The sequence below is a fragment of the Peromyscus californicus genome, unplaced genomic scaffold, assembly GCF_007827085.1.
Source record: "Peromyscus californicus insignis strain IS unplaced genomic scaffold, ASM782708v3 Scaffold_7__1_contigs__length_154581171, whole genome shotgun sequence".
In the NCBI taxonomy this organism is placed as follows: Eukaryota; Metazoa; Chordata; class Mammalia; order Rodentia; family Cricetidae; genus Peromyscus; species Peromyscus californicus.
Genome location: NW_026294595.1, coordinates 56657376 through 56669698, shown reverse-complemented (window position 1 = coordinate 56669698; position 12323 = coordinate 56657376). Strand labels below are relative to the sequence as shown.

General features: G+C 38.0%; 2 protein-coding genes across 4 annotated transcripts in view; one reads left to right on the top strand and one right to left on the bottom strand.

The window, feature by feature from the left end:
* Positions 1–9698, top strand: part of Neurod1 (neuronal differentiation 1) — a 122936-nt gene extending 113238 nt beyond the window's left edge. For both annotated transcript variants that reach the window (XM_052724488.1, XM_052724489.1), the window contains 8 exons: positions 349–423; positions 1106–1283; positions 1358–1417; positions 2159–2184; positions 2270–2378; positions 5115–5211; positions 8609–8787; positions 9584–9698. In XM_052724488.1, coding sequence (XP_052580448.1) covers positions 349–423; positions 1106–1283; positions 1358–1417; positions 2159–2184; positions 2270–2378; positions 5115–5211; positions 8609–8787; positions 9584–9665 — 806 coding nt within the window. In that variant the 3' untranslated portion in view covers positions 9666–9698. The remainder of the gene's footprint in view (positions 1–348; positions 424–1105; positions 1284–1357; positions 1418–2158; positions 2185–2269; positions 2379–5114; positions 5212–8608; positions 8788–9583) is intronic.
* Positions 9699–10866: 1168 nt separating this feature from the next.
* Itga4 (integrin subunit alpha 4) overlaps positions 10867–12323 on the bottom strand; it is a 78971-nt gene continuing 77514 nt past the window's right edge. For both annotated transcript variants that reach the window (XM_052724485.1, XM_052724486.1), the window contains exons 28-29: positions 11903–12034; positions 10867–11809 (exon numbers count right to left, since the gene is read on the bottom strand). In XM_052724485.1, coding sequence (XP_052580445.1) covers positions 11939–12034 — 96 coding nt within the window. In that variant the 3' untranslated portion in view covers positions 10867–11809; positions 11903–11938. The remainder of the gene's footprint in view (positions 11810–11902; positions 12035–12323) is intronic.

The window sequence follows — 12323 nt, the reverse complement described above, 5'->3', positions numbered from 1 at the left end:
GGATTTCTACCTCTGGAGTGCTAGAATTAAAGGTGTGAGTGCCACCATTTTCTAGTCTTTGTATCTAGTGGCTGTTCTGTCTCTGATCCCAGATAAGTTTATTAGGGTGCACAATATTTTGGGGAACACAATACCACCACATAGAAGTTTGACAGTTCTGCAAACATTTGACATTTATCTGTGCTGTGAATGGAAAGCTGTATTTCTAATGTTTTTAATCAATTTTTCTGTCATAAACTTCCATTAATTTTCATCTGAACATACATGGTTATGGTTATGTCTAATAAGAGCACATGTTAATTTAAAACACAGACTCTACTGATATGTATTTTAAAATTGTTTTGGCAGGATCTACGAATGTACTGGCACATTCTCTTTGTGGAATTTCTCACGTAGTGACTGCAACTATGCACATAATAATGGGTAAGAATTCTTCTAGAGAGGTCCAGGTGGAATAAGGAAGTTTTTGTTCACATAAGTAACTATTGTGTTTCTGTCAGTCTTATCTAGGAATGGTAAGTTCTCTGTCTCTAAGCATAGAAATGTTTGACTAAAGCTCAAAGGCAAGTCATCTTCTAGTTAAATTGCCTTTCATTTCAACTACTTGCTTTGAAAAGAGCAATAAACGAAGTTTGACTATAATCTTGATGGGAAAAATATAGTAATGGTTTTTAAAATCAGTTTTAAAACACAATGGAAAAAGTCCATGCATACATTTGTATATGTAATCTGCACTATTGTTGGCTTGCACCAGTACTTCAGGACTAAAATCATATTATAGGAAAACTACCAGGGCATACTCACGTGTGATAGCATTCAAGTTCAGATAAATGCAATACAAAACTAATATTAACTCTGTTTTCCTGGTACATCTACTTTGGCATCACATGCAAGGCTATAAGATTTACTAATATGAGTTTCTTTGCTCATCACCTGGAAAAGTTGAAAGTGGCATTTACAGTTGTTATAGTAAAGACAGATGAAGAGAAAGCAAGGGTAGTAGCTATGACGTTTGGTACCTGGCAATATTCCTTAAGTAAATAAACATTCTCTCTACTGTCTGCTGCTATCACCACTCACTGGTGGACTGAATACACCATCCAAGGTCACATACAGACAGTAGATGTCTGCACATTTAGCTCTGCTGGCAAGCTTCTTCGCTTTGGGTTCTCGGCCATGTTCGGCTTTGGTGGAAGGACTTTGGCTCTGGCAGAGAAATACCGATGGATGTCCCCGAGTCGGCGGAGAGACTTTGCTGTACTCAAAGCGTTGGCCAAACTTCAGTAAGTGCTTTTCTTAAGGCAAAAATTCTGTATCCTAACATCAATGACTATTCATTATGAATTTCATTATTTAGGCCAGAGGATTGCAAAATATCATTTTTACCAGCTGGTTGCTCTCAGGATGAACAAGAAAGGTAAATAAAAGCTCTGTGTAATGTTGATATAGTTACTCATTTTTATTTTGAATAAAAAATGTACAAATGATTTGCCTGCATGTATGTACCATATACATATCTGGTTCCCAGACCAGAAGAGGTGTCAGATCCTCTGAAACTGAAGTTACAGATAATTGTGAGCTGCCATGTGGTGATAGGAACTGAATGTGGGCCCTCTGCAAGAGCAGTCAGTGTTCTTAACCACTGCACCTCTTTATTTCTCTTCAAAGAATAAACTACTTTGATATAAGCAGTTTATTAGACTTGTGCTTTTTAGCTTTTTCTCAAATACTAATGAAGAATATAGAATCATATACTCCTACATCTTCTAGTAAACAGAGTTTATCACCTGTCTTCAGAAGCAATCATCCCTTCAGACTGACAGACGGACAGATAGTGATCCACCAATCTATCCATCTAACATTTATTTGAGTGCCTGCCAGGATCCAGACTTTAGGTACAGCCACAAGCCTCAAACACACAGTTTTGGTCTTTATGAGAATTTTTGGAATAGCATGGAATTTAAATATTAAAGGAACATTGAGGAAGAGTTCTGGTCATTAAGAAATGAAAATTGTTCCTTATAATACATTTATACCTTAAGTGATAATCTATTAAGGAATGTTTTACATATACAATTATGGGTTCTCTAGTCTCTTCATGTTTAGTAGATGCTATCTTTGCATATGTATGACATATTTTTGTTTCTGTTACTTCTAGAAATACAGAACAATCTCCAGAATCTGGTGAGTCAGAAAGAATGCGCTGTAAGCCCTACCTTGCGCTAGTGACGGGGGAGAGAAAGTAACTATCTACTTCCATTTCCTTTAGACCATAGTGGTCAATGGCAAACCATCCAAGGGCAGTTCTTGAACATCAGCATCATGGCAATCCCCTGTCTGTGTTCAGTGGCTCCCAGGGGCTTTGCACCTGACACCAGGTGAGTATTTCGAGGACTGCTAAATGCTTACGTTTTATAAATAATTTTCTCTTTGGGAATACTTTAACTATTTGCTATCTAGAAATGTGTTAAACATGTCTTCTCTGATAAAAGTGCAGAGGACAAATGTCAGTGAATGGAGTGCTCAGCTACAAATGGGGCATCCATATCATCCTCCTGATCCCCACCAAAGCTCAAGGACCATTATGGAAGAGGGGTGGAGAGACTGTAAGAGCCCGAGGTCAGAGGAGGACTGTAGTAAAATGGTGTCTTCTGTGCAAGACAGTACTGATGCATTCAACAGCAGCTGTGGTTGCCTGAACAGGATCTGTGTAAGATTCAGCCAGTCAATGCTCTAGCATGGTACAGGGAGGGGATCGTGCCCACACCTCTAGCTGATGAGGTGAAGAACTGTCAATGGTTTCTGAGAGAAGGAAGAACCAGTTTTCTTTAAGGATGTGGCCACTGGTAGTTGATCATGTGCATGGCCCCTACATTCATGAGTTGATCAATACAAAATAGAGTCAGTGTATTATTGGGAGACCAAAGATAACATGAAGTTGGGAATGGGTGAGAATATAGGGAGTGGATCTGGGTGGAATTAGGGGAACAAATGGGGGTTAATATTATCAAAATATATGAACTTTTCAAAGAATTAATAAAGTATTACTTTTGGAAAAGAATGAGAAATGTGGTGGTATTGTGTTCCCCAAAGTATTGTGCACCCTAATAAACTTATCTGAGGTCAGAGACAGAACAGCCACAATATTGAACATAGAGGATAGGCAATGGTAGCACATGCCTTTAATCCCAGCACTTGGGAGGCAGAGTTAGGCAGAAATCCATGTGTTCAAGGATATAGCCAAGCATGGTGACTCACGCCTTTAATCCCAGAAAGCGAGCCTTTAATCCTGGGGAGTGATGGTAGAAAGCAGAAAGATATATAAGGCGTAAGGAACAGGAACTAGAAGCATTTGGCTGGTTAAGCATTTGGCCTGGTTAAGCTTGTGACTTGTTAAGCATTTGGCCTGGTTAAGCATTTGGCTGGTTAAGCTTTCAGGCTTCTAGCAGCAGTTCAGCTGAGACCCATTCTGAATGAGGACTGAGAAGCCTCCAGTCTGAGGAAATAAGATCAGCTGAGAAGTTGGCCGGGTGAGGTTAGCTGTGGCTTGTTCTGGTTCTCTGATCTTCCAGCTTCACCCCAATACATGGCTACAGGTTTGATTTTATTAATAAGACCTTCTAAGATTCCTGCTACAGAGAAATATGGGTAAACAAGGTAGTTTCTCTTTGTATGATATTAAATCTTCCTAAAGGATTTGTCCGCACAGTAGAGTGTGAACAGTTTTGAACTGTAAAAAAACTGCCATATAGTCACTGGCATTTTACTAACCCTCTGGCTAAAGTACTCCTTGGGTCTTGACATAACTTTGTGTTGTGCCTCTTTGCTTGCTTTCACCTCACTGCTTGTTGAGAATAGTATACCAAACATTGGGGTTTCTTGTGAATGTCTCTGCTCTCCAGTTCTACTACAAGCAAGTCCTTAATCTGAAAGCTGGAGAGATGGCTCAGTAGTTAAAAGGACGCACTTCTCTGGCAGGGGATCTGGGTTATGTTGATGCTTTCAGTCAGGGAGACATTTTGGTTCACTCAGTGTGAACAATGATGCATAGGAGTCTCTTGGCTACATTTTAATGAAATAAGCAGTGAGGCCTTTTATATCTTCACAGAATTAGAGGTATTCTCTTTTATTTGCACATTCTTGGAAGCAAATATCCATTTTGAATCTAGAAGTAGTTCTCTTCCAAACGCAAACATGTAGAACAAATGAGAAGGGATAGTGTTTATAAAACCATACCACTAAGAAAAATGATATATAAAGACAATGCCATGAGCACTCCGGTGCTGTTTGCTTCCAGATGGAATAGAAAACATGGTGGATAGTGGGGGTATTGGGCCCTTATCTGAAGATAAGAGCTTTGCTGCTAGTGATTCTTTTGTTTGCCACTATATGCCTTCCATTGGGAGTGGTCCATCCTTACGTAGAACGGCTAGAAGATGAGGTGACCTCTAAGGGTCCTCACAGCTCTACTTGAGCCTCCATAGATTTAAAGGCTCCTTTTAATATCATTGGTATACTTGGGACAACTTTGCGTTTGCACTGAAATCAATCAAGATTAAAATGCTCTGTCGTTTAGTTGAACATATGCGGTAGCTGTTGTTCCCTCCACCTCCTCTATCCAGGGCATGTCAACTTGTCTTCTGTGTCACATAGACCTTCTGCCCGTAAATAAACAGTTTCGATTTTAGAAAAACATCTAGCTGCAGGTTATCTCAGACCATTTGCAGATGTACACTATGTCACCCTACACTTTTCAAAATGCATCCTTAGCTTCATGTTCAGAACTCTTAAATAATTGTGGCAGATTTAATATTACTCCTTGATGTGATTAAGGTGTGTGAAGGTTTGATTTTCGAAGAGCCCTGCAGTCAGGTTTTGCTGAGAAGAAACCCTAGGGATTAATAAAACTAGTTTGAAAGATTCTCTCACTTCAACAAGAGCACAGCAAAGTGTAGTTTAAACATTTTAGGTCAGTTCAACATGATGATTTTTTTTGATATTGATCAGTATCCTCTGGTGAATACTATGTTTGTGAGCCAAAATGATATGGGGGTGGTTTCAGACACAGTCTGTGATAAACTTCTTAATTCTTGAATACAAATGTTTAATTTCAGATTAAATAATGGAAGCATGGCTCTCATAGTTGTACGGAACACTACTCGACCAGAATTTGTAAAGCACCTGAAGAGATACTCCAGTATAAAGAATCAGGTACAGCCATTTCTTTTTGTTATGTTTTTGCAAGGTTCAAAATCATGGAGAGAAAGAGGCATCAGAGAGTAACATCAGGTCTTGCCTCATGAAAAATCTTTTTTTTTTTCTTCTGCCTACATTAATCCCTTTTCCCCCAGCCTCTCATTTAAAGTTTGAAATGTGTGTGCCATTTCCTCCTTTTGACATATGGGTTATACTTTTTTCCATTGTGCAAAGAAAAACCAAAATTCTAGTATTACATTGGAAAGTGAAGGAAGTTAGGGGTACAATTACACACGCACAAGCTGTTCTTCAGAGTGAAAAGTAGTGAAATCTGAGAGTTCTATCTTTTTTCGTTTTACAGCAGCAGGTTCTAAACTTGTGATGCTAAGATTTTACTGACATTTGTTTACCACCTGCTTCATATTCATGGATTGCAATAGATTTGCAGATATGTGCTTACCCATTTTATAGATGTTATTCAAAACGTATGTAGAGATACTTCTCCTTAAGTGGTTAGACTAAAAGAGAAATAGTACCTATGATGAGCTATATTCTTGGGCTTGCACTATGCCCCAGCTGTTAGTCTTGAAATACACAGGTGTGGCTGGAAAACCCTGTAGATGGACACGTTCTTAATGTTATAAATGGTGCTTGGATAGAGTCAGGAGAGGACAAATGGGAGGAGGAGGGCAGTAAATCCAGCTAACCATCAGAGGCTGACTGTTGATCACACACTCTAGCAACTTGGGAGGGAGCGAGGGAGGAAGGGGGGGGGAGAGAGAGAGAGAGAGAGAGAGACTGTGTGTCTGTTTCTGCCTTTAGAAGCCACAAGAGGGTTTGTGTTAGAGTCAGGTGGTTGTGAGTTGTCTGACATTTGTACTGGGAACCAAACTTGGGTCCTCTGGAAGGGCAGCAAGCACCCTTAACAGCTGAGCCATCTCTCCAGCCCTCCAGATCCCCCATATTTGCCTCATAATTTCACACTACAGTAAAGAATTACATTTATCTGGTGTTTATAATCATATGTAATTCAGATAATAACTTCTATAAATTATAAGCAAATATGGAAATATGATAGTATGTAATGCATTTTTTAAAAAACTTTGCCATGTGAAAAATACTACATATATGTTATTTACAGTAGGATTCTCTGCTGTGTGATAATGAATCCGCAGCAGTGCTAGTATGTGGGAAGGACACAAATTGCAAATTGTTTTAGCATTTCATTCTCTGAGCCACATTTTCATGGCTGGAATGTCAATATTTGTGAACAGTTGTAGAACACATTGACGAACACCTCACTATTTTTATAGTGACTCCCAACTCAATAAAATGGAGGATAAAACTACCCTTCAGGGCTTTTTCAACTGTGCCCTCTTGCTGACTCGTCTCCCAACATTTCTTGTTCTCTGTGGCCACCTTTGGCAAGTGACTTTAAAACTTTTAAAAGAACTCTTCCTTCTGTGGATCCCATCTCCTGGGTATTCTCTTTGTTCTCATTATTTCAATTGCTTGCTGTGTAAGCACACACTCTTCAAGGGTTGTCAGATCTGTAGGACCCCTGGGCTTCCCCTGTGCTGGGAAGTTTGTATGTGTGCCCCCCCACAGGCCTCCCAGTCCAACAGACCCATGGCTGACCTTGACTTTCCGCCTTCTGCACTCTCCCCATACTGAAGTTTCTCTGAAACCCCCTCCCCATCTCCTCACAACATTACCTCAGCTGCTTCTGTTAGTTCTCATTTTTATATTTCTCCCTCGTCTGAATTTAAACCTTACTTCTTTTCACTTCTATAGCTTCAGTTTATTTGTCTTTTTCTTTTATTTTGCAATTTTTGTTGAGCTTTCTTAAAATACCTGATTTCTCCTCCACTTAACTCTTTACCAAGGACAGCATCCCATTTCCTCAATATGTACTACATGGGCGTTGTTAACCCATTTTCTCACCCTTTCAGTGCTAAAACTTGAGGAAGCTATCAGCTGGTTTACTTTTTCATGAGGCCACTGTCTCTTTGGAGCATGGTTCTTCTCTAACTGTATTTTCATGTAGCTGTCCCTTGGGACACATGAATCCCTTGAATTTTTCAATTAATTTAAACTTCCACCACTCACAAGGACACAAGTCATGTTGGATTAGATCTATGTTTCATGTAGTTGTGTGAAACCATATTTTCAAAAACAGTTGTGTTCTGAAAGGCACTCAAGATTAGGACTTCAGCATATGAATTCTTGGATGGGGGACACAATTTATGTTGAACCTTTTTGCAATTGAGTTCTTCAAAGTAATTAAGATAGCCAAATAATTTTATTAGGAATACAGTTACTAATCAGTAATCATTTCATATTTTTAGAACGGCTAGGGAATTATCCCTTAATAAACATAGTCTCCCCTCCCCTTTCTGCATATACACCTCAAGGAAGCACAAAGTTGTATAAGTTGTTTAAAACAAATTAAGGGCCAGTCTCCCCCTCCCCAAACCCTTAGTTTACATACAAAGAACAAAGGCTCAGGAGATATTATAGCTTAAACTGTACAATAAAGTGAGTCACACAGTGGAATCCATGGTCACCTCAGCTCCAAGCAACTCTGACCAGCCTGGATCTCAGTGAGGCTATTTGAGTCATGACTATATTAGATTTCCAGCACTGGGTATAAAGCTTTCAGTGCCTGCCTCATCCTTAGAGAAGCGACTGCATGACCACCCATTTCATCGGCTATGCATTTCTGTGAGTTACCAAGAACAGCTATGAGGGGCTAAATCGTGTCTGTTCCCTACCCCAGATATTCAAGTCCTAACCCTTCTTGTCTTTGCACCTCATCCTACTTGGAAGAAGGTTCTATACAGATATAATTGAGGATTCATTGTTTCCTCAACCTCCAATAATTTCCTTTGGCAAAGAAGAAAAAAATGCAACTTGAACATCACCCAGTGATGTTCTAGAATGGTTAATAACAACTATTTTGTCCCTTGTGTCCATTTGTTAAAATAGCAGGTGAAGACCTAGGAAATCGTAATTGATTGCCTTTTTCCTTTCTCTTATGTACTGTCTATAAGTTTGGATTTAGGTTCTTTTGAATTAAATTCCAAGTGTGAAACTTAATGCTCAGATTTGTTTCACATTAGCTAAACAAGGTAACAATGAAGTCAGTGGGATCAATTGAAAAGTCTATCGTTAAATGGAAATTATAGCATTGTTATTGTTGGAAATTCTTCACAAGTATAAACTGTCTGTCATACAGCAGAGTTGGTTGGACCTAAAAAGCTTCTGAAAAGGGGCATTTTTTTTTTCCCAGAAAACCTGGGCTATCTTGTCAGAGTTTCAAAACAATAAAAAATGTCAGTATGATGGTGAAACTTATTTGTAATAAGGGACACAACAAGGCATCACTATTATTTGCATTTGTTCTATTTAGTTCAATTTTCCCTTTGTGGAGACTTACACCATTGAAGAAGTAAAAATCCATCCAAGGGGTAAAAGCAATGGATACAACCAGCAGGAGGAGGGTGGGAACCTTGCAACTGTTCCAGAAAATGGATTTCCTTGGAATGTAGATGGCGACTTAATGGAAGCTGCATCCGAGGTCCACATTAAGTAAGCCCACTATTTCACACTTGCTGTGCAGAATAGCAGACATAACGCTACTAACAGAATATGAGGGTCTTCCTCTTAAATGCCCGTATAGAAGATTAAAAACCAGTAAGTTAGCAAACTGTAAAAAGACACGCACACCGTTCAATAAATACAAATATGAGCATTTGTGCTGGCATTGCAAATCATTATTTTGCATAAGCTATACTGATAATGTGTTTACAATTTACAATGTTGATCTTAGAGGGTAGTTTTAAGCCTTTTGGAAATATAATATTTACTGTGCCACAGTTTCTAGCCCTCTCCCCCAAACTGGGCTATAATACCATAATACTGTGTTGAACACTGCTTTTTAATCAAGTCCTGTTTTTTATTTCAAGACAGCATTTAAAGTAGTGGGGGCTTTTTTTTTTTCCCAAACTTTACAAAGCATTTACCACATTGCACATATTGACAAGAGTGAATGATGGGTATGAGCAGTTGTAGGAGCCTACACACTCACTCCCAGTAAGCCTTCTGGCTTTTAGCAGGCTGAAGTGCATATGGAGCACCCCGAGACAGGATGTTCTCAAACAACTGGCTCTTCACAGAGGCATTGAAAGAGATTAGCCAGGCTGGAAAGGTGATCGAGAAGGTTCTGGAATGGTCACAAATGTTGGAGTTTTGGTCCCTCAGCTTGCTGGCTTGTAGTCCTGCTCATTGGTTGTTAATCTGTGCTTTATGTAACACACTCATGAGGTGTGTGAAAAATAACAATGGCAGGTAAATGAGATAACCAGTTTTATATTATTCTTTCCAGACTGCACCCAAGACTGATCAGGCTTTATGGAGGAAGCCTGGAAGAAATGAATGATTCCAAAGTAGCATGTAATTGCATATAAAAGAAATCTGTAAAGTAGAAATTTACTATGAAGGAATATGGTATGTAACATATACACAAATAGAAAATGCATTTTTGAATGAAATGTCTGTTTAAAACATCTATCTTAATATAATTAGAAATAGTATCTAGGTTTTTGAAAATCAAGATAAAAATATGAAATCAATGAAAAATCAAATTCTGATTTTTGGAAGGCATTTGTTGGATCTAATATAAACAACATTGTGCTATGTCAATATTGTTGAAGATAATTTTTGTTATTAATTTTTTTACAATTTTTATAGCCTGATAAAATATAGATTTTATAAAATTTCAAACTCCACAAGGAGCTAGTGGTATAACCATGAACAACTACTTAATTAAAAAAAAAATCTTTCCACTCTTTCCACTTAGGCTATTGTCCCCCAAGCCAACCCCAAAATGTCATCTTTAGAAGTAACAAGATCTTTAAGCTTATTATACAGGTAAATTTCCAAGTTTACAATAAGTTTTATTGAAAAATATACATAAAGTATCTTTCTAACTGGGCAAAGATGTGGCCCAGGAGGTAGCTGTGTTCTTTGTACCTGAAAGGCTGGAGCTGGGTGGTCACAGTTTTCAGTGTAATGATCCAAATGTCAATTTCTTCAGAGACCATCCTTTAAAAAGATAGGTCTAGACTGATATTGATCTTCATGTATTGACACAGATACACTCATGAAATAACTACTTTAATTCTTATGAGAAAACCATAAATATGTCCTTTTTGTACAAAAAAAAAATAGCCCTTAAAAATAAAAACATTTAATTAAATATTTTTGTGTCTGTGCACACAAAGTTGATGCTTGTACTCTTGTACTCAAGTTTCATCGCTCAGAAAATTCCTCCCAAACCCCAGCACACCCTCGTTCTCCAGCCGCAGACCATGGGCTTGTGAACAGGCAACTCTCATGAAATCAGGAAATCTGAGGAAGGGCCAGCTGGCAGCAGAGATTTCCTGTAAAGCAATCTTTCTTTTTAACAGTGAAGGCTGCCCTTTTATCCAACACATGTTCAAAATCTGGCCATAGCTTTCTTACATATAATATCCAGATGAAAATGTATATTTATCAAACCACATGTATGAAATAAATAGTACAAAAAAATGATTATGTAAAATCCAAGTAGAAGACATTTCCCTTTAAAATAGAACCTTGTGTAACATCAGATGTACTATCTCATGGGGATTTTGATGTCACATTTATTATGTTATGCATACAAGCTTCATTGGTGACTTGTAGTTCAGTCTATGAACTTGTTTCACCATATGTATAACAATGTTTTTTTTTACAGTCCTGGTTTATATATATATATAACAACATCCTAGTAGATATTCATGTTTGCTTAATTTGAAATAGTGACTGTTTTGTGAAATATTGGTTCCCTAATCTTTCTTTGCACAGTTTTAAATCACCAGTGAGCTACGGTTCATATTATATCAACATGTATTGGCTAAAGTGCAATATTTATAATCTGTTATGAGGATAAAATTCTTAAGAATTGGTTTTACAAATAAAATTTTGAAAAAAAATATTCCTGGGCACTCTTGATAAAAGAAAAAAGTAGAATGATAATTGTCTCTTTTAGAAAAGTGTATGTACATGCAAAAACAAGTTCACAGCGGGCCACTTGTCCAGGAGCCACACTTGTCCAGAAGCCATCCTGCTCTGCATGGATATTGTTCACCAGGCATTAAAAATTTTTATTTGCTGAATAAAAGGGCCATAGGGACACAGCCCAGTGAGGACATGCCGCCAATGACCATCTTCAAATCCACTGTTGTAAAACGATTTATCCATTAGAAAATCTGGAAACAGCTTTTTGAAAGACTCTAAATGGCTTCAAAGATCATCATCATACTTTGAAAATGTCTCAAGAGTGTATTTGAAACCAACAAGTGCCCATTCTGTGGCATTTATTTCACTGACATGAGCACGTGTAGTCAATATCTCCTTGAAAGACTATTCCTTTTAAGTCCGTCTGGCTAAATCTGGAGTTTCTTTCAAGTTATCTTCAGAAGTTCACTTCTCTTGAGTAAGTCAAGAGCTTTAGTGTTTTTCTCTACTGCTCCATTTGACTGCTGGAAAGCAACCTTTCTGTATTTTCTTTCTTGGAGATATTTATTCCCTGCATTAAGACATAGTATGTCACAAGATCACAAGTACATGGAAAAAGAGAAATTATCCTGGGTCTTATGAACAGGATCTTTCCCTAACCTACCTGAGTCTTTGTTCAGTTCTCTTAATTTAAAAGTCTTCAGTCATCATTGTTTTTGCTGTTGACATAACTCCAGCTGTCTCTCCTATTTTCTTCTTGTAGAATAGATTTGTACTGCCTTTTAAAGAACCCAGCCTGAAAACAGATTAGATAACAAGCATATAGTTCTGAACCAATAATATGCACATCAAATATCTAATCAGTGTAGAATACTTTTAAAACTATGTCCCAGGCTACACTAGCTGTGAAGAGAGTGTAAAGATGGTAGTCAGCATGGAGCATGCTGGGTTAACTCTGGACTTGGCAGTGATATATACACACTCCACCACAAATTGATACTCAACATTATATGCATTTTTCCAAATGGACTCTTGAAATTAGAATAAATCTTAAATCAGTATTAGACATTCAGTTAGGGACAATA